Source organism: Odontesthes bonariensis, chromosome 20 (assembly GCF_027942865.1).
Source record: "Odontesthes bonariensis isolate fOdoBon6 chromosome 20, fOdoBon6.hap1, whole genome shotgun sequence".
Taxonomy (NCBI): domain Eukaryota; kingdom Metazoa; phylum Chordata; class Actinopteri; order Atheriniformes; family Atherinopsidae; genus Odontesthes; species Odontesthes bonariensis.
In genome coordinates, this window is record NC_134525.1 from 19916412 (window position 1) to 19937376 (window position 20965).

The following is a 20965-nucleotide window of genomic DNA, read 5'->3' on the forward strand; positions in this document are numbered from 1 at the left end:
TTTGTTGCTGCCCAAAAATCATCCGCTGTAAAATATTAGTTCAGAAAATCCCATAATTCAATCTCACAGAAAATGTGTAGAGATCTGTGGCGCTGTTCTGTGCACATACGCACCTGATGCATGAACACTTTGAATGCTGCTGGACCATGAGGAGACATTTGCTGCGTCTAACAAAAGGTGTATTTGACATTCTGACATACGGTTGGAGAATGGCGCCGCACTAGTGGTAGCCTGCTGCAGTAGCTCCGGGCACATAGTGTCTTCTTGCTTGAGATTTCTTTTTTGTTTGTTTGCTTTATATGAAAATACTGAATGAATAACAGCTGGAATAAGACCTCAAAATCAGGCTGGCCAAGGAGGGGATGCCGTGGTAGTAAAGCAAGGACAAAATGGAGAGAATGGAAGAGGAAGTCTAAACCACTTCTTCTCCTAATTCTCATGGGAAGTGTGAGCAGACAGGTGGATAAAACAGATGAGCGTTTACAAGGGCGCAGCAGGAATATCAGGAAGGCAATATTTGTTTCACTAAGACATGGCAGCTGGAACAACTGTTATTTCATCTCCAGTAGACTCGATTACTGTAATGCTCTTTTAACTGGACTTCCCAAAAAGAGCATTAAACATCTGCAGCTCATCCAGAACACTGCTGCTAGAGTTTTAACCTGGACTAAGAGATCTGAACACATCACGCCAGTTTTGAAATCTTTACTCTGGCTTCCAGTCAGTCACAGAATAGATTTTAAAAGCCTGCTGATGGTTTACAAATCCCAGAACGGTTTAGGGCCAAAATACATCTGTGATATGTTCAGAGAATATAAACCCAGCAGAGCTCTTAGATCCAAGGACTCAGGTCAGCTGGTCCAGTCCAGAGTCCAGACTAAACATGGAGAAGCAGCATTTAGCTGTTATGCTGCAAACAAGTGGAACAAACTGCCAGTGGAGATTAAACTTTCACCAAATGTAGACATTTTTAAATCCAGGTTAAAAACATTTCTTTTCTCACGTGTCTATGCATGAAATCTGCACGCTATCTTTTAATTTATCTGGACTGTTGCTTGTTTTTATATTAATTTAAATTATTTTATTTGTTTCTCGTTATATTATTTTATGTATCTTTAATGCTTCTTCCACTTCCTGCTGCAATGCTTTTATTTTATGTAAAGCACTTTGAATTGTTTGTACGTGAAATGTGCTATACAAATAAATTTGATTTGATTTGATTTTTACATCTTTACTCAGCTTTCAGATTATATGGGCTGACAAACACTGCAGATAGAGAGATGTTGAAGATCTCTGAAGGCTGATGTTGAAGGCTGAGTTCATGTCCATGTTGTCTCCTCACTTGCCGATGCTGTGTGTGACTTCATCAGCCAAGTTGTTGCAAAGCTACAAAAACAACAGACCAATCCATTCATAGCGATCTCTGATCATTTCTACCACACCTTTATGCTACTCTTACAAAATGTTTGTCAGCTTACTTTTATTTTATTTTGTCATCTATCTACCACATATCATATTTTAAATAACAACTCACACTGCAGCAATATAATTCTCTATAATATACAACTCTCATTTATTTTTCATGGTTAGATTAGGGCTTGTAATTCCCTGCCTTGCAGTATGGAGCAAGCAGCCTTCCAGGTTTTCTTCCACCGATGTAACCAGATTCTTCGACTTAAAAGCCTCCCACAAAAAAAAGAGGAATGAGAAAAGAGAAAAATGCTGAAGGGTGCATTTTGTTTCTATCGGGATACGTATGGAAGAAAATATCCGGCCAAACACCATATGCTGTAATTCAACCCAAGTAATTCCAGCTTTAGGGCCTCCAATATGGCTGCGATTGGGTTACATAATCTCAAACTCCTCAGAACACAGCAAAATTCATTCATTAGCCGAGGCAAAAGCCAGGGTTTGTCTGCGTCACCCAGCAAGACGATGCCAAAACTACCAGCTTGTTTTTCATGAAACTTAGTGGGGAGTATGGGAAAAGTAAGAGCCCATAAAACTTTAATGCAGTGCCCCCATCAGTCATGAATTGGCAGCTCCAACTTAAGAGTTTTGTCCCTTCCACTTACCCATCTTTGTAGATAGGTTAAGTCGTGCCAGTATTACTGATGCAGGTCTGATTCGCTGGCTTTCTTTGCTGCAAGTTAAAGTTAACAGCACATTTTCCATTGTTCCTGTGTCTTCTACCACAGCGGTGTATCCTTTCACCCCTTTTGTTCTGTACGCGGAACACCTGTTGGAGCTAGCACCAGAGATTTCACATTATCAAATCTGCGTGTCACAGATGAAGAGTGATGATCCAGGACCCTAGTCCTGTGGTGTCTCATTTTATGCACTGGTGTTGGTAACTCCTTTTTTGGACCTCAATATATCTAAAACTAAAGTGATGGTCATCAAGCGATCAAGCAGTAGAGGTGGTACAGCAGTATAAATATCTGGGCACAGTTTTTCGAGAACAAGCTCACCTATAATGTAGTGGATAATAAGAGCCACCAGTGGACGCACCTCGTGCAAAACTTTGCAACTTTAACGTTGGTATTTCATGAAGAAGTTTTATCTGTGTTTTATTAACTCGATCCTACCGTCTCCTTTGTGTGCTGGCTGGTTTTAATCTCCCTGAAGAACAAAAACAGGGAGCAGGGCATTATTAAAATATGAAGGAAATCTGTGGGGATATTCTTAACCCTCTTGGGTCTGAGCCGTAATCTGATCACGCCGGCCTCAGAGGGTTCAATGACTTGAGAAGTTCAGGATGGAAGAAACAAATCCAGGTAGACCTCAGTCATTTAAACTGTTTCAGGTTATTTTGTCTAACAGTATGTTAAGATGTACAACAGATTGATAAACTCCCCTTTCCCACCTGTAATATGACTAAATTACAAAGTTATAAACAAGAACACTTCACTAAGTAACTATATTTTGGGAACACCTGCTTATTTTCTACAGATTGGTCTGGTGGTTGTATGAGGCAGGAAACTAATCTTACATTTTGATTCACATCTTGCCAGATTACACAGCATATTTGTTGACTTCGGAAGGTTGATTTATCAGATTTTACCGTTCGAATCGATGCTTCTGAAAGATTTGGGAATTTGTTTATTTGGCCAATGTACACTTACTGGATGTAAACAAATAAAAAAAAAAAGAATAGTTAAATTAAACCCCGATTAGACACCTGGCACTTACATGCTCTATGTTATTCAGTACTAGTGCGTTCTGCCTGCTTCTGTTGTACTTGGTTCTATGTTACCGTGTCGCCATTGGCGGATGGAGATAGGAAGTGTAATGACGCCGACCAATGACATTTGTGGTTTATTCCATGGGGTTGGTTCCGTCCTTACTGGTCCGTTATTATATTAAGTAGCAGGTTGAAAAAAATAAGGTGAGTATTTCTGCTTCTGACCTCACATTTCTGTGTTTTATTTCGTGTTGTGACAGCGTGTGACGTGTATAGATAGAACAGAACTTTCAAGTTGACCGTGACTCGTCGCTTTCTACGAATCTCCGTCAAAAGTGGGCATACCATTCGTCCGCGTGCGCTCTCCCGACCCGCTGACGAGACGTAAACACATTTATTTCGATCTGTCATCTGCACCGGGAGGACCCGCGCACCGAGGCTTGACTTGCCTAAAGGCCTCTTGGTCTGTGGGTAAACAGGAGAAGTAAGAGGACTTCGGCTGGTGTGTCTCCGAGTCAGAAGCTCGTCACTTCCAGATACAACTAAGAATATCTGTGTCGCCCACCAACGCGTAGACCCGCGGCAGCAAGCTTCCCCGAAGCTGTGGGCTCGAGGGCTGCTCCTTCGCGGTTCGTTTATAAAAGAAAAAGCAATGACACTTCAGGTGTTTTTTGTCTGCGAAAAGAAAAATATGAAGAATCCGACATACAAGCTGCTGAATGTTGTCCGTCTGTATCAGCATTTGTTTATGACTGTGACCTAAATAAGCACAAGATGGCGCCAGTCTTCTGTTTCAAATATTCCTCTCTTCAACAGGTCCTCCACTAATCTGACGACATGAATATGTATGCTGTGCCCAACCCGGAAATACCCGGCTGTCCACCAGGATTAGAATACCTTACACAAGTGAGTCTTTTTATTTTCCACTCCCCTCATAAATGTGTAATGCAAGTCATTCATGTTAGTACCACTTACGCTGTCTATTGCTGGATTGAGTCTGAAATTGTTGCTCAGGCACTAAGGAAATGACGACTAATCACCTTCTGTTCCTCGAGTATTTCACTTGAACCCTTTTCATTCTCGTCGACTAGCAAACTCATAAAGCAGTTAACCCTATCAGTCCCCCATTCTGATGCACGTACGGCCTCCTGTTAGATGAGTATACAGATCATTTCTGCAATAATTTGCCTCTCCTTTAAATTAGATGGCTCATTCTATCACGATAATCCAATTCATTATGATGATTTGCATGTAGATCATGTACTGATTTATCAAATTATGTTTTTTTTTTATTTTCCTTCCCAAAGCTATTGTGAGATGTCACAGCAGTAATTAAAGCATTACAGGAATAAATAGCCTCCCTTTTAGTAGCGTTTCACAGTCTGGGTATTTTTACAATCTGAGACACTATCCAGTCCATTAGATTCCTTATTATGCTGCATTTTAGACATCTTGGCAGTCAAAACTTGAAACTGGGTTATTTTCAGCCTCTGCACTTGTTTACTCGCTGTTGGGGGGGAAAGAATATGGCTTCCACCAGGTTAAGCTTTGTTAGAAGGTCACTCAACTGGAGAAACGGGAGCACTTCATGTTACGTTGACTAATCAGACTTCTTACAAGGGTTTGCATACACAAAACAGAGCTGAGAGCAAAACTAGAGATCCTGCACTCAAAAACTGTTTTAATGGAAGTGTCCACGGTTCGCGTTTTCTCTCCTGAAAGACGTAAAAAACGCGCGTAGGAGTCGATTATTGTTTTCTCTGTCAGTTGTCATTTATATGATGTTGCCTTTACCCATGCTGCAGGTTTGCTCTGTAGGCTTCTGTGTGTTTTATCGACCAGTCTTGAGTGGCTTAATGACCTAAACACATTCCCTGTAAAAACTGGCAGACCTTCAGAAAGCCTTTCTTGCAGACTTTTGTGTAATAAAAAGTATTACAAGAGTCAGTCTGGCTGCTTGGAAGCAAAATATTAAGAAATGAGGGGTAGCTCAACACTTTTGCACAGCACTGTAAATCTTAATAGGGTTTGTATGATATAGCCTCTGGACATCTCCAGCTTCAGCGATGCAGACCCACATCACAGCTTAGCGTAAGAGTTGCTGGATTCTCATTTGAGTGCAGTTGTATTTTCCTAAGTCCTTTTGAATTTCTCCTGCCGTCTTGCTTTAAACTCATGGCATTATCCATCGAGCTTAGGAAAAAATGATCAGAGGCAATTTTTATACCCCATTTAAATTTTTGGATTGCAAACCTATTCTGCTAGATTGTATGGTAAAAACCTAAAAGTAACTATAGAATTTAAGAAGAAGTAGTGGAAGTTGGGTTTGGGAAGCCTAAGTCATCTTATCTCGTCTTATCAAGTAAGAAGTTGACATGTGTTGAACAGCGTCCTCTTTGATTTTTCCTGGTCGTCACTGAACGCAGCACTGGCAGCACTTGTGCTTTTGGTGCGTTTGATGTGTCTGATTTTCCTCATTTATTATTCTTTATCTAAACATCTGATAAAATCCCGTATCTTTTATTCATTTTCGGCTCTCGTTTTTTTTTCAGGTCAGGCAAAGTGTGCAGATAAATCTGTGAGTCGTTTGTGGAGAAGCAAAAGAAAGCTATCACAGGGACAGCCGTGTTTTGTTTCCTCCTTTATGAAATCAACATTCGGAGATCTAAAATGGCGTCATTTCAAGGTCTGACTTCCCATAATAAGCATCAGATCCAGCATTTTGCCGCAACGACACATCAACTGTCTCCCGTTAAATTGGGAAGCGAGTTGCCGCATCAGTCTTTCTATCACTTATGCAGATTCAGGTCATAGACAGTGTAACCTGTAGACAGTTTCTCTGCCGGTGCATTCACACACCTTGCTGGTTGCAGCCACAGAAAAACACTAAACTTGTCCATTTAAAAGGATGCAGATGTTTATCTCCTGCGCTACGCCCAGACTGCTCAGTGGCTCACATTAAGATGCTTTTTTTTGTTTTTACTGATCGGATCCAAAATGTCTTAATAATAATAAAATCATAAATGTGAATCAGATGTGTGTGGGTTCTCTAGGTGGATCAGCTCCTCATCAAACAGAAAGTCGAGCTTGTTGAAGGTAGAGTATGTTTACACGTTTACTTTGAGCACAGTACAAGTTTTTTTTTTGTTTTTTTTTGACAGCAACAGCCACCCACTGTATTTTTCCATCCCTTTACAGCTCTTGTTGGTTTTGAAAGCAACAACAAGTATGAAGTCCGAAACGTCATGGGCCAGAACGTGTTCTACGCCGTCGAGGAGAACGACTGCCTGAGTCGACAGTGCTGCGGGCCCCTGCGCTCCTTCAACATCCACGTCCTCGACAACTTTGGCCAAGAGATCATCACCATCACCAGGCCGCTCAAGTGCATGTCTTGCTTCTTTCCTTGTTGCTTACAGGAGGTGAGTGTCGTCACTGTAAAACTACAAAGTGGTGATTGAGGTGCGTTTCGTTTGCCATGTTTATTATTGTTGATAGTTATTCCCAAAAGCAGAGACACAAATGACTTTTCTTCCATAATGCTTGGCTCAGCTTGAGGTGCAGGCTCCCCCCGGTAACACGGTGGGCTACGTGATACAGCAGTGGCATCCGTTCTCCCCTAAGTTCATCATTGCAAACGAACACAACGAGCCTGTGCTGAAGATCAATGGGCCCTTCTGTGGCTGGAGCTGCCTTCCAGATGTTGACTTTGAGGTGGGTTTACTTAAACAAAGAAAATCCATTAAATCTGTGAAAACACAACACTGTTACCCCTCTGGACATGTTTTTTGTTAGGGATACTATGCGTGCTGTGAAAGGAGAAATATGTTTCCAATCAGACTGGGCTGCAGCTCGGACAAAGTCACTGCCCAGGACACACTCTTGTTTGGTACTGTGTGGCCATCGTGCCACGGCTCACATAGTTTTTATTAAACTGAGCTGCGAGGGGGGATTTGGGTCAGTGGTGCAGATCGTTTACGAAGCCCAGAGGAGCAAGGAGCTGAAGCGTGATATTACCATCATGGTTTCTTGTTAGAGTCTTTGAAGTAATCACAGGGAAAGAGAGGTCAAATTGCTGTGGCTACATATAAAAACAAAACAAAAAAAACGCTGGAAATATGAATTGTGCCACGATTTCCTTCCAGTAACAGCAAACAAGTTTAAGGGCTCATCTGTAATCTAATGCAACACATGTCTTTTCTGTGTGTACGTCTTCAGATTTTGACAATGGACGACGTCAGTAAGATTGGGAAGATCAGTAAGCAGTGGACAGGACTGCTGCGGGAGGCATTCACAGACTCGGACAACTTTGGGATCCAGTTTCCCATGGATCTGGATGTGAAAATGAAGGCCGTGATGATCGGCGCGTGCTTTCTCATTGTAAGCGCAGCACCAAACATTTGTTATGCACTTACAATTGTGAATCAACGTGACAAAGAAAACAACATGATGACCTGTAATGTTTAGATCTCGTTAAGGATGTAGTTTTAGGGCTCTCACATTGCAATTTGGGAGAAACTGCCGGCACAATGTGGCCACCGCAGACGCTGTAGCCTCGGATGACCCTGCTCTCAACGGGGATGTGTTTCTTGTCACTGGTAGTCGGAAATTTCATGTACCTACTAATTAAATTACCACTTAGCCTGCATTTAGTGGGAAATGTGACCTAAGGTTATCCCAATCCCCACAAATGCAAACCATCTTGTCAGAGCTACTTATAATAGCACATGGTGCGTTTGCTAAATGTTAATCCCTGCACATGTTTTCATGTGAACTTGCCAGAGAAATATCAGTGAACAGCTCCTCTACCTTGGCAGATAGAGTTTTATTCAAGAATCAGGCTTTAAATACATAGCCCTCGCATGGCGTTTGCGTCTCCGTTAATACTTTCTTTGTGTTTTTGACTACAGGATTTCATGTTCTTTGAGAGCACCAACTAGGAAGTCAAACAAGAATTCCGTGTTACATTTCTGGAGGACAAAAAGGTCACAAAGCCATGACGATCAGTTCCAAAATGCCCTAGCATCGAACAACCTTCCCATGGAAAAGTTTACTGAGAGTACAAAAATGTACCAAAATGTTGTAATATTGCATGAACAATGAAATAGAAGGTTTGTTTTAGTCTTAGCTGCTCAGGTTGGTTGTAAAGTCGTCTTACTGGACTGTGAGTGCACGATGCAAGTTTTTATTTACTTATTGCTATTTTTACAATGATTGGTTGGATTTTTTTCTTTCGCATTTTAGTGTTTGTGTACATTATGGTCAAAACTAAATTTTGACTGAAGGTAAACATCTGTATACGGGTACATTTTGAGGAAATACAGCCCAGTGCTGTTATACTGTGTGAAAGAAATGACTGCCTGGATTATGGTTAGTATGCAAAGGGGTCTGCCCTCATTTGTGCTTTGGTTATATAAATGTTGATTTAAATAATTCATTATGATTGTAGCTATACTGTGTGAGAACTAAAGCACTCATGTAATGTAGTAGTTTATCGTTCCAATATTTATTGCCCTTATTTGTTGGTCGATTTCTATTTTTGGTCAGTTGAACACTTTGTTGGCTTGAAGCAAGGTGTCGGTGCACTGCTTTGTGCATGTGTTTGCGTGTCTGTGTGCTCTGTGCGAACATGTGTTTGTTCAAACTGAAACATAGTTGACCATACTTTAGGATACGAAGTGTTTATATTTTCATGCCACAAAAATGATGCATTCTCAACTCTATATCATTATTATTATTACTTTTTTTCTTATTGAGTTATAACTTGACATGCCATCTCAGTTTTGACCACAGGAGGGAACTAGAGATTCACTTAGTATCTGTTCACAGTCCAAATGAACAATTTGAATAGCTGCTGATGCCATAGAATTTTATCGAGATATTAGTGTCTGATGACAGTTGTATATTTTTGGACAAACTCAGGTTGAAATGCATACTACTGTGTTATAGTATTTCGCTACTGCCAGTTCTGGGAATTATATACTTGCACCCAATTCTATGGATATAAAGACGGGGTTTTTCTGGAGAGCATTTTGCACGTCAAATCATCCTAATATTAATATTTATTCTGTTGCGTTAGACATGGTACAGTTGTAGACTGAAACAGATAATCAGTCGAATATATTTATTTATTGTTTCAAGTACTATTATGGCTTTGAATTTAATTAGGAATGGTGTAAAGTCTTAGAGGTTTTCTTCACATCCACGTCACTGCAGAAAAAATGTCCATCTTAAGCTTCTTTTTTTTTTTTTTAACATATTAAGTCTTAAAAGCTTAGAGACTTTTATTTTTGTAGAAATAACTAAATACTGCCAGTTATAAAAAAAAAAAAAACTGATGTTGCCTGTGCAAACCGTCTGGTGTCGAAAGTGTTTTATTCTGCCTTCGGTATACTGACACGTGTTTGTAGAATTACCATAAGTGGATTAACCTCACTCCTTTAGGATTCTTGATTTGACGACTGACGACGAACACATGCCGAACTTCTTGAGATGGATGTTTTTTGATGCCCGTTTTGTTTTCATGGCATAAATTCTATTGAGCAGCTCCACTGTTTTTGGTAAATTTGGATCGTAGCACTCCTTGTTCGTTAGAATAGTACTATGAAAGATGTCGTCCGCTCGAGGCTCTTTGATTGTGTTTAAGATTAAAAAAAAAGACGAAGCAAACATATGGGTCAGAATGTGACAGCAAATTTTGCTCTTTCAAGGTCAAAAGCAGTAAAAAAAAAATGCACTAATACTATTAACTAACAGACTGTTTTGTCATGCAGTGAATGAAAACTGAGCTTAGCTTGAATTGTGCAAATAGTCCATGAACACACTTCAATAAAAATCTAAATTGTGCTGTCTGCAGTTCTTTAAAAAAATATATATTTTTCCAGTAAGCATTAAAAACAAGTTATCTTCAAAATTATGGCCAGGGACCTTCTTCGCTATAGTATATTGTAATTTTTATTTTACTTATGAATGTTGAAGTAAAACATCGAAGCCTTGGTTGCTAGCTCACTGTACAAGTTGCTGCAATGATCAACTTTTTATCCAGCGCAATTTTCTTAAGAGGTCTTAAGTTATCAGTTATCTTTTCGGTTGCAAAAACGTGACGCTAGAGTAAACAATCATAGAATGATGTCAAACAAAAATAGCATTTCAAATATACCCATCTGGAAAAAGAACACCCTCTGTCGATTCTAAGACTTTACACATCAGGAAGTAATAGAATTCATCTGTTTCCCTGCAGCTCTTAGAATGAAGCAGATGCAGTGTGTGGAGAACTAGGTCTAGCCCATGATTCAGTAGCTTGTAGAAGCACCTTCAGCAGCAATAACTTGGAAGTAATTTTTTCCTGCATGTTGTTCTGAGTCTCTCACGCCATCATGGAGGAATTTAGGCCCACTCGCCTTTAAAACATTGCTTCAGTTTATTCGGGTTTTTGGGCACAGCTCTTTTAAGGTCCCTTCACATTATCAGTCACCAATTGAGGTCTGGCCTTTGACATTGCAACACTTTGATTCTTATCACTTTTGGCCAGCCTGATATAGATTTTCTGCTATGATGGGGATCACTATCCTGTTGAATGACCCGATTTACCCAAGTTTTAGCTGTCAGACCAATGGCCACAATGACACATTTGACTTTAGAATACTGCAGAATACAGAGGAGTTTATTGCCGACTAAATGACTGCAAGGTGTTCAGGTCCTGGGGCTGCCAACGAGCCCAAATTATCACACCTCCCCCACCATGCATGACAGTGGGTCTGAGGTGTTTGTGTTGAAATACTGTTTGTTTGTTTGTTTGTTTTTACCAAAGGGTGCATTACAGGGAAAAATCTCAACTTTGATCTTATTTGTCAAAAGAACATTGTTCAGGGGAGGTCGGTGGCGTAGTGGGTTAAGCAGCCGCCCCATGCACAGAGGCTACAGTCCTCGCTGCAGCTGGCCCCGGTTCGTCCCGCACTGGACGGCCCTTTGCTGCGTGTCTTCCCCCTCTCTCTGCCCCCTGCTTCCTGTCTATCCATGATTAAAGGCATAAAAAGCCCAAAAAAATATTTGAAAAAAAAAAGAACATTGTTCAGATGCAACTTTACGAACCTAATGCAAAGTTTACGATTACAAATTCAATCTTGCAAAAAGTGCTAAAATTAGCTTCAGAACACATGGGGCGAAGGGAGTCTTGGTGATGTTTCTGTCTGTCGGTCACTTCCCACTTTGTGTAAGCCGTTTCTGTTCTTTTAAGCGAGAGGAGACTTTCTCCTGCCAGCTCTTCTTAATATGCCACACATGCCCAGTATTTTTTCCATTCATACTGTCATTAATATTCAACATGCTAGCTAAGGCCCGTAGAGTGAGATGTAGCTCGTGGGGCTTTGTGATTCATCTGAGCATTGCACGGCCTGGCCTTTGGGTAAACTGGCTGAAACATGCACCCCTTGAAAGATGGACCACGGTTTTGAATGTTTTCCACTTGTAAATGATCTTTTTCACTGTATAAATTGTTTGGAAATGGTCTCCTAAAGGTGCCCTGACTGACGGGCAGTAGCAATTGCTGATGACTTTCCTCCTTAGCATTGTGTTAACACACATGAATGCTCCAGACCAGAAAAAAACTTCTGCTTTTATAGAGGTGCTAACATCTGCTAATGGTAATTTAATCAAGTGCATTTACTCTCTCAATCCCTATTGAAGAAGTAAGAATGTACTTACTTTTTCACACACTGCTCTTTTATTCATGCAAGGTCGTATTTACCTCATTTTAAGAGTTTTTTTTAATTTTTAAATCAAGTCCTGATATGTAAAACCTTGGAATTGAAAAGATGTACTCTTATCCATCACCCTGAAACTCAAACTTTGACTCTAATTCTTACTGAAACAGACTTTTTTTCACATGCCATTGAGATGAAGTACTTTGGAGTTTCACAATGCTCAAGTATAGAATGAAAGGCTATTCTGAAACCCTCGCTTTTTTTATTGTACAGTTTTGAACAGCTAATAGAAATATCTGCACAAGCTATTCAAATAGCAGCTTTTCATTAAAAAGATTTACTGCCATGGACAGTCAATCTTAGTCTGTCTGTATGTTCAGGTACATCATCAATGTACCCTTAATAATGAAGGAATTATTGTTAGAATAGAAACATTTGAGGCCGTGGTTCTCTTACATTTTAGGTTCAATGTTAAAAGACTGCAGTATTTCTTTGCCATGAATCACAAATTCCGACAATTATCTGTCTTTTGTGACTGATGATGGAACATATGAGGCAACACACCAAGTGGTTGGAACAGTATGGAGAAATGTACAGGCAGAGAAGAGAGGTATCGAGAAAAGACATGAGTAAGAATGATATTTTCTTCCCATTTTTGTAATCATGAGAGCATTTCCATGCTAACGATGTGGCCGCAGGGGACGGCAGTGATGATGTTTGCAGAGCTGAAGTTGATAGGTGGTTAAAGTGGTGATCAGTCAGAGCTTTTGGTCTCAAACAAAAAAACTCAACTATGGAAAAGAGTGAAATTTGAGATTGTCCTTTATTTGGACTCATTTAAAAAAGAAAAAAAAAATATTGGCATTATCATGACCCTATGCTGTACTGTATTCAGTGGTAGTTAGCAGGGGTTACCATGACAATACACTATACAAGGATGGACTTGGTCTACACATACATTTTACATTAAAGATGAAGACAGTTTTGGTATGTGGCTTTTGCCATTCTTGTGACAACCAGGCCTGTGTGGAAGTGCCAAAGTCTGTGGTTAGATTGGCCGCTCGGGGGTGGAATCCTGAACAGTGAGTACCCTCAGACCCTCGTGTTAAAATGCCAAACTTCTCAACATAATAATAATATCAGTTTCTGTCTCTGTTCAGGTTTAAAACTGTCATCATCAAGGGAAAAGTTACCTTGAGCAACAGATAAGCGCCGAGGCCGCAACCAATTAGGTGGACATCGGGTCCTCGGATTCTGAGTTCGATCACCATGGCAACAGCTAAATGCTAAACTTGTAGATTTAAAACACTAGTCCTCAAACCAATCATTGATACAACAGAAGTTTCAGACAGTATTTTTACATTCAGTCTATGGTTACACTTATTTAATCCTCTATTCATTTATTCATGAGATGGATAGTGATCATTGAAATCTGATTGAACAAGCTTGTCCTGGAGGCCTAATGTGTACTTATAATAGAAATATTTTCTAAATGATTAAAGGTAGTGATCTTGGTGAATTAAGATGTGAGTGATGAACTTATTGGGGGGTTCAGTGTCTAAACCGAAGGATACTGTGGAGGGAAAAAAAAAGAGAGATCCTCCAAGCACTGTTAAGGTAAAAAGCACTCAGGCAGCTTTACTGTTCTGTATGTTCTGTTATTGAACAGTTCTTGTACGAGAGAGCAAGACTTCAACACAGAGCACCTGTGTCAGAGTGCAGCTCTGACTTACTTTCAGTGCATGTCATATCATACCAAACACAGGAGAAGGAAAAAAATTCTATGTATCAGACTATGCAAGATAACCTCTTCTTATCTCTTGATGAGCCGGACGGCCTTGTGGAGTGCCCAAAACGGAATGAACAATGAAACACAGAAATGTTTGATAGGAAACATCTTTTGCCCGGGAAAAGGAGACCAAGTTTCACAAGAACAAAATAAATATTTTACTGGAGCATCTTGTGCATCTAGTGCCCGGGAGAGAAGATGTCTTGCAAGTGATTTCAACATGATGAAACCCAAGCATAAGGCTAAATAAAATGTTCCATTACAATACTTCAACACGAGGATCGATCTGCTGGATTTCTGGTTGGAAGATCACCACTCCTCCAGCTGAGCCAATGGCACTCAGTAAGTGGAAATGTGACGTGTAGTTTAAAGCTATTTAACTAAAGAAGCTCTCTATCTAAATCTAAAATAGATTACAAGAAATATATCCCTCCAAAGTAAGTATTAAAGCCTACTAAAGCTGTGTATGCCCTTTCTGATCAGCGGAGAACTTTTTCCTCATTTTGTGTTCACTTTCAGTGCATTTTTCAAAATGATTCCATCTTTCTATCACACATCAGAACATCTGTTTTCTAAGTAACTTTTCATCATTGTACTTTCTAACCATTTCTGGTTGCTGTATTCTATTTACCGTTACTGCCATTTCAATGCTGGACTGCCAACGTCAACAATCATTAAACTCTCACCTTTGAACTCGTAAGTGACCTCAGATATAATTTAACTTGACCGGGAACTTTCTGTCATTACAGAAACAGCTGCTGGTTGATTGTTTTCTCTGAATTCTTTTATGTGTCTCTCTCGCTCACACACACACAAACTCCAAACTTCCACAGAAATCCCCCTCTCTGGGGTACGTTGTGAGAGAGACTTAGCATACATTTCTGGATTTACTTCAGTTGTGCTGTAAGATGATATTTTACAGAAAACCACTCCACATTTGGCATGAATTAGACACCCTGACCACACAGAACTGATGTCACTGAAGTCATTGCAGCAGTGATTTGCTGCCCAATATGCCCCAGACAGGGGAAAACACAGATTTCCAGCTATGGTAAGTGTGATTATGTCTAGTGCAGTACCCCATTTCACAGGCTTTCCTTGTAATTATAAGCATATTAAAGTTTTGTATCCCATAAAAAGTGCAATCCCTTAGTGATACGGTGGCTTAAAAATTACACACTTGGTTACACAAGTGAATTTGAAACTTGGGAGCCGTGTGACGTAAACAAACAGTACTACAAACAACTTGAGCATGTCTTGGCAGTTGGGCCAGCCAACGCTACTCTGGTAGCCATTCGTTACACTACTGACAGGTCCCCAGGCTGTGAGGAGATGTTTATCCATTGTGCAACTCAATAGCTTTGTTGTATGCATCCTGAAAGACCTAAAAAATAAGTTTTCAATTGCATATATAAGACGAATTTACTCACACACAGTTTGTGCTGTTAGGATTATAATAATAATTCACAGATTTGAGCCTTCGTGGAAATAGTTTCTGGACAAAATAAAATAGAAAAATACTATTCCAACTTCTTTTATCGCTCAACATTGTTCTGAATGCAATTTGCTCTGATTGCTCTTGGGTGATAGCTCTTGGTTCCCAACAGCATACACTTCCTGGAATTCCTGGTATCTGTGTTTTAAGCCCACTCTGGTAAACAAAAGCTGAAGCAACATCTGTGCAAACGCAACCAGAGAAAACAGCATATAAACATCATGAGTGAAAGGGGGGGTGGGCATTTACTTTTACAGTGGTATGACAAACAGAGTATCAAGGGCCTAAGACATTTCAGACTTTCAATGCTTATAAACTATATGTTTTAGTACATACAGGAAAAATAACACCTCTCAACTTTACCATATTTTAATCATCAGAGACTGTGATTAAAAGTTCTAGTGAACATGATCTGCAATATCCCAAAGTATTTAATGTTGTTTTTTCATTTATTTTATTTTTTTGCTGCAATGCATACCCATTGATGATTGAAGTGGGAATTATGTTTTTATTGATGGACAGAAGGTCCCTGTGGGTGGTGGTGCGGCTACATAATATCGAGTCCCCTTCAAGTATGGTAAAGGTATGGAGCTCAATAATAAGCATCAAGTACAACCAAACTCCAAAGAAAGTTGGGAGAAAAAAAAAAGGTCATGTACAACAGAATATGGAAACATCAGTGTTAATAAATGTGTTCTGTTGGAGAAAGCTCTGGATTGCAGGCAGGCCGGTCCAGCACCCAGACTCTTCGACTATGAAGTCATACTGTTGTTATAGATCCAATAACTGGTTTAAGCATCGTCTTGCTGAAATGTTTAAGGCCTTACCTGAGAAAGGATTGGAAAATATGGTGTTTTAAAACCTGTATATACCTTTACGCATTGATGGTGCCTTTCCATATGCACAAGTTTCCAAAGTTCCATAGACACTAATGCACCACCATACACTCAGAAATGCAGACATTTGAAATAAACACTGATAACAAGCCAGGTGATCCCTCTCCAATTTAATCTGTAGGATGCAATGTCTTTGATTTAAATATACAGTATGTATATATATAAATTTCAAATTTGGATTTGTCTGACCACAGAACAGTTCTCTTTGCTTCAGTCCATTTGAAATGACCACTTGCCAAGAGAAGATAGCAGCGTTTGCATCTGACTCCATGCTAACCAGTTCTTGGTACAGGCCATTGTTATTTCTCGCCTAATCTACTGCAGTGCTCTTCTATCAGGTCTCCCAGCATCCACAGTGAAACCCCTACAGAAAGTGATGGCACGTCTGATGTTTGAACGACAAAAAAGGGCACATGCCACTCCGCTTCTCATTGAACTCCACATGGCTGCCTGAATCAAATTCAGATGACAAATGTCTGCCTACAGATTGACTTTGAAGTCGGTGTGCAGGCCACTTAAACTCAATCAAATATAAGATGTGGGATGGTTCCTCACAGGAGTGACATCTGGTACTGCCATCACTGCCTCGAAACAAGCCAGTCTCTGCTCTGGCTACTCCCATATGTGGTTCCATGATGACGGTATGAGCTGCCAAATGCTATCAGAGCTGGGGCGTCCCCCTCCACTTTCTAGAATTCCTTAATGACTCATCTCTTCAGAGAATACCTCTAACACACGGACATTGAACACAATTTTCTAAAGAAATGTATGAGGCTTTGGTCAAAACATCTGTTGGTTTAAGTATCGTGGCCCTTCTCTCACAATTACTGAAACACCTCTTCTGAGACCAGGCTGTTTTGAGGGGCAGAGAGTGATCAAAACCTGGGCATCCAGTGTGCAATGTAATGCAGCAAACGCAAACATAATTAAGCTGTTCCTCTGGTCATCACAAAAGCATTCTAGCTTTATATATAGAAACTACTCTCTTGATTTACCTGTAATGAACCAAGCCAGAGATGCACACAGTGTAACTCGTAGTCAAACAATTGCACTTGGAGACCAGAAACATGCCTGTAATGCAATGCTGACACAAGCGGTACACGGCATTCAATGTAGTAAACAAGAGTGACAAGAGGATCGGTGTTGTGCCGAAAACACACCTTATACACACAGCTATGGGTTGTATGGATGACAGAGCGCAACCGCTAAACTAGAAAGAATTCAAGTGACAAATTGACGGCGTAACAATGATGTTTTTTTCAAAATGTAACAGCAATACTCCGTAGAAGTGGGTTTATGTCATCCTAATTACCTAAGGCTTTAGCAATAGCTCAGTTTTTTCTCAAACACATACATTTCCTTCTTCTGAAGTTTAGGCACCGAGAGATGATCCCCATTTGTGGCACAGTTAGATCACAAGTCCAGCATTAAACTGGCCCAAGTTGTTGAAACAGTCCGATCTAAAGTAGTTACTGCACACCATATTTTGCCAACTCCTGCTATAAGATACAGTTTATCCACTGGACTCTTATATCCCCTGAGGTTGGGGGTAGATCTAAGATGCATGCTCCTCAGCACCGCTGACAACAAAACATTTCCAAGCAAGGCTGGCTTCATCGGTCTTGCAGCTTGGATGTGAGCGGGCAGGCCTCAGGGGTCGAGGCGGAGGGAACTTTAGAAGTCACATGAATTTACATTTGGGTTGGTAGTGACTTCAGACACCCAAATATGTGCTCTCAAACACAGACAAAAAGTGATTTTTTTTCTCCATATATGTCCCCTTTAACTATATAAATAGCACTCATTGCTTATGCCAAGGTTTCTTATTACACTAAAGCTTGAATGTTGTTCCTAACATGCAAGTTGCTCTGGATAAAAACATCAGCTAAATGACTACTGGAGATGAAAATGAAAAATAAATAATAATAAAGACAGCATTGTGAGTGAAGTTTAAGGTTTTAGCAAGAAACTAACTTCACAGAAGCTTTCAAACAACATATTTCAAGATTTTGTCTTAACAACTTGAAAGACTTAACAACCCGTGGGACCTGAATTCTACAGCCCATTGTTTAAGTTGAGCTTTGCATATCTAACCACAAACAGCCCTCTCCCTATGACCACTGAGATATATAAAGACATCACATGTCAGATAGACTGGAACAACTGCTGTCACTGAATGGAGTCAAGGCATCAATTATCTTTCCTCCAAAGTGTACTTGGAAAAGCAAATTAGTAGTGTGTGAAAGTTTTTTCAAAGCGATGAGGTGGCACTGGAGGGGCAGGTTCTGTGCAAGGTTGAATCTTCATTTCCTTGACCTACTTCTGGTATGTTGAGGTGAAGCCTTGTGGTTTTAACATGACTACCTAATGATGACATTCAAATGAAAGGCCAGCCAAAGATCTCATTATGTGTAATTTTCAAGGAACACTGCCCAAAAGCCCCAACCTATATAGGAATTACACAACTGAGAATGATGCATGTTTAAAACCTGCAAACATCATCCACTGTGTACTTATAATACCTTGATGCTAAATGATCGAAGGTAATCTCAAGCCCTTTTTCCAAGACAATATAAGGACTGACTGTGATCAATGTGAGTTAATCCATATTTAGCCCATTCTCTTCGTGGTGTCAGGCTCTCTGTGTACATTGCTAAAGATAGCACATACATTTTAAAGTGTTTTGGTCTCTAATCAAATGGAGTGTGGATGAAACCCCCTCAACGTACCCCCTCCAAGCAGCTTCTGGGCCACACCCTGGGTCAGCCCCATAAACATGACCACAGCAGCCCGAACTAAACTGGGGATGACGCAGTGATAGGTACTCAGGAGGACGAGCTGATATTCTTTCCACTGATCTGGACTAGTAATTACATTTTCTGTGAAGTGATCAAAGCATTTGGGACAGAAATATAGCCCATTCTTCTGCAATCATGGCGCAATTGTGGGTTCTGAAGAAAGCTTCATGGGGACAAGTTTCTAGGACACACTACTCACCAGCATAATTGCAAAACCATTCAGTTCAACCACCAAAAAAGGTCAAAAATAGAATTGAAAGTCGAGTGAAATTCATGGTGAATCCTAACCACTGATAGATCTGTGCTTTTGGCTTAGATGTTGCCTAAAATTGTGCATTGACTCATATGAACTGGACAACGGCCCTTTTTACATTATATACCAACCATTATTGATGAAAGACAAATCCGTTGAATGTAGTGGGGAAGACTTTCAGCTGTATTTTTCCACATGCTTTTTTGCTCATTGAGTTTGTTCCTAAAGACTGTTTTGGCGATTTATATTCAGTATTGGACATCTCCTTTGAAGTCTGCCTTCCTAATGAATCATCTGCTTCTTTTAGCTGCATGATTAGACTTAAACAGTCCAGACCAACTGTCTCCACAACGGCACCGAAAATAGAGGGTGGTTTGCAGTCGTCAGGAAGCTACAACACTGTTTAGTCTTTAATTCAGGCAAGGACAGTGAAGGCTGGAGGCTTGTGTGTTTTATTTGGCACACGTATAAACCAAAATAAAAATGCAAACTTAAGAACACGCCACCTGTGCAGTGGAAGGATTTCCAGCAGCATGAGCTTCCTTTTACGCTTGATAAATAGCTGAATTCAGCTGCACGTTCACGTGTGCCTTCCGAAGTGAACTCGCATCCCCTGATAGCCAGAGTGGGGATAATTGTGTGCAGGTGTGCCTTGTTGTCTTGATGAGCTTCATGCTTTCCACTCTGTCCTCACCCCACTCACCGCAGCCGTCTCACAGCTACTGAATCTGCCAATTTTTGTGTAATTAAATGTAATTATCTCACCAACACCACACATACCCGGGTTCAAACTTACTATCACACCCAGTGCCACCACCATGGGGCGATTACGACTTTGTCATAGTCCTGCAAGCACCAACTTAGAAAACTACAGAGGGGCTAGTGATTCGACCAACTCTCTGTGCTGCCTTAAGTCTTTGCAGTGCAGAACTCTGATTAGATATTATACCGTTCAAATGGCATTTACATAGTTTGTCAGAGTGTAACCAAATGCGGGGAACATTTCAGGGCTTGTCTAAATAGTTGGTGGGTGTTCAGAATTGAGCCAATGAAATGAAGCAAGACGAAGTGCGTCCCCCTTTTCAACACATATGCCAAGATGCGGCATCAGCTTCTACACCACAAACACTTTTATTTTCCAGCAGCAGAGAGTTCCCTCACATACCACGGGGTAAAAATCGCTGTTCACTGTTTGTGCTGAGTTGTTACGTTGCAATTTTTTTTTTAAGTCAGCCTTTAACTGCAAATATCAGGATTGATAGTTATGTAGAGCTGCTAAGACAAGGGTTAGTGTGCTGATGAATTGAAGTTTGAATTTCACAGTGGGAGGGATTACCTTTCTTGGATGTACTGCAGTTTGAGAGACAGACAGCAAGTTCCAAAGTGGTGATTTTCTCTTGGCACACCAATTTCCATAAGCGTGCCTACACTATGCCCCCATCTAGTATCAGCTGCATGCTCAGATGCAGGAAAAAGAATGGCTGATGTCCAAGGCAAGCATCTCAGATTGAGTTTTCTGGCACTACTTTTTCTACATTTCTGTAGAAATGCTCTACATTCTGCTCTACATTTTCAGGCTTTATCAGGGACTCACTGGAAACAGGTAATTTAACACATAAAAAAAAATAAGCCTGACTTCTAATAACCATAAACCTAATGATGTCATTACATAAAACAATCTGCCAGCAGTCATCACAACTGCCAGAAAGGAATGCTTAGAGCTTGAGGGGGTAGTTCTGCCATTCTTTTTTTCTTTTCTTCCGAAACCATTTACTATATTTATCAGATTTTTAATGGCAAGACGTAATCTTCCTCATAAAAAAACCATGCCAGCAGATTTTTTTTACTTAA

General features: G+C 40.3%; 1 protein-coding gene across 3 annotated transcripts; it reads left to right on the forward strand.

Annotated features, from left to right (window-relative positions):
* Nucleotides 1-3328: 3328 nt before the first annotated feature.
* Nucleotides 3329-10027, forward strand: LOC142370257 (phospholipid scramblase 1). 3 transcript variants are annotated; one of them, XM_075452741.1, is made up of 7 exons: nucleotides 3329-3388; nucleotides 4001-4090; nucleotides 6238-6280; nucleotides 6383-6603; nucleotides 6734-6895; nucleotides 7400-7561; nucleotides 8092-10027. In XM_075452741.1, exons 2-7 carry the CDS (start codon nucleotides 4022-4024, stop codon nucleotides 8119-8121), a joined length of 687 nt encoding a protein of 228 aa, XP_075308856.1. In that variant the 5' UTR covers nucleotides 3329-3388; nucleotides 4001-4021; the 3' UTR covers nucleotides 8122-10027. The 3 variants fall into 3 exon arrangements, with proteins under 3 accessions (XP_075308856.1, XP_075308857.1, XP_075308855.1); XM_075452742.1 differs by lacking the exon at nucleotides 3329-3388 and adding an exon at nucleotides 3420-3848; XM_075452740.1 differs by lacking the exon at nucleotides 3329-3388 and adding an exon at nucleotides 3421-3813.
* Nucleotides 10028-20965: the final 10938 nt, after the last annotated feature.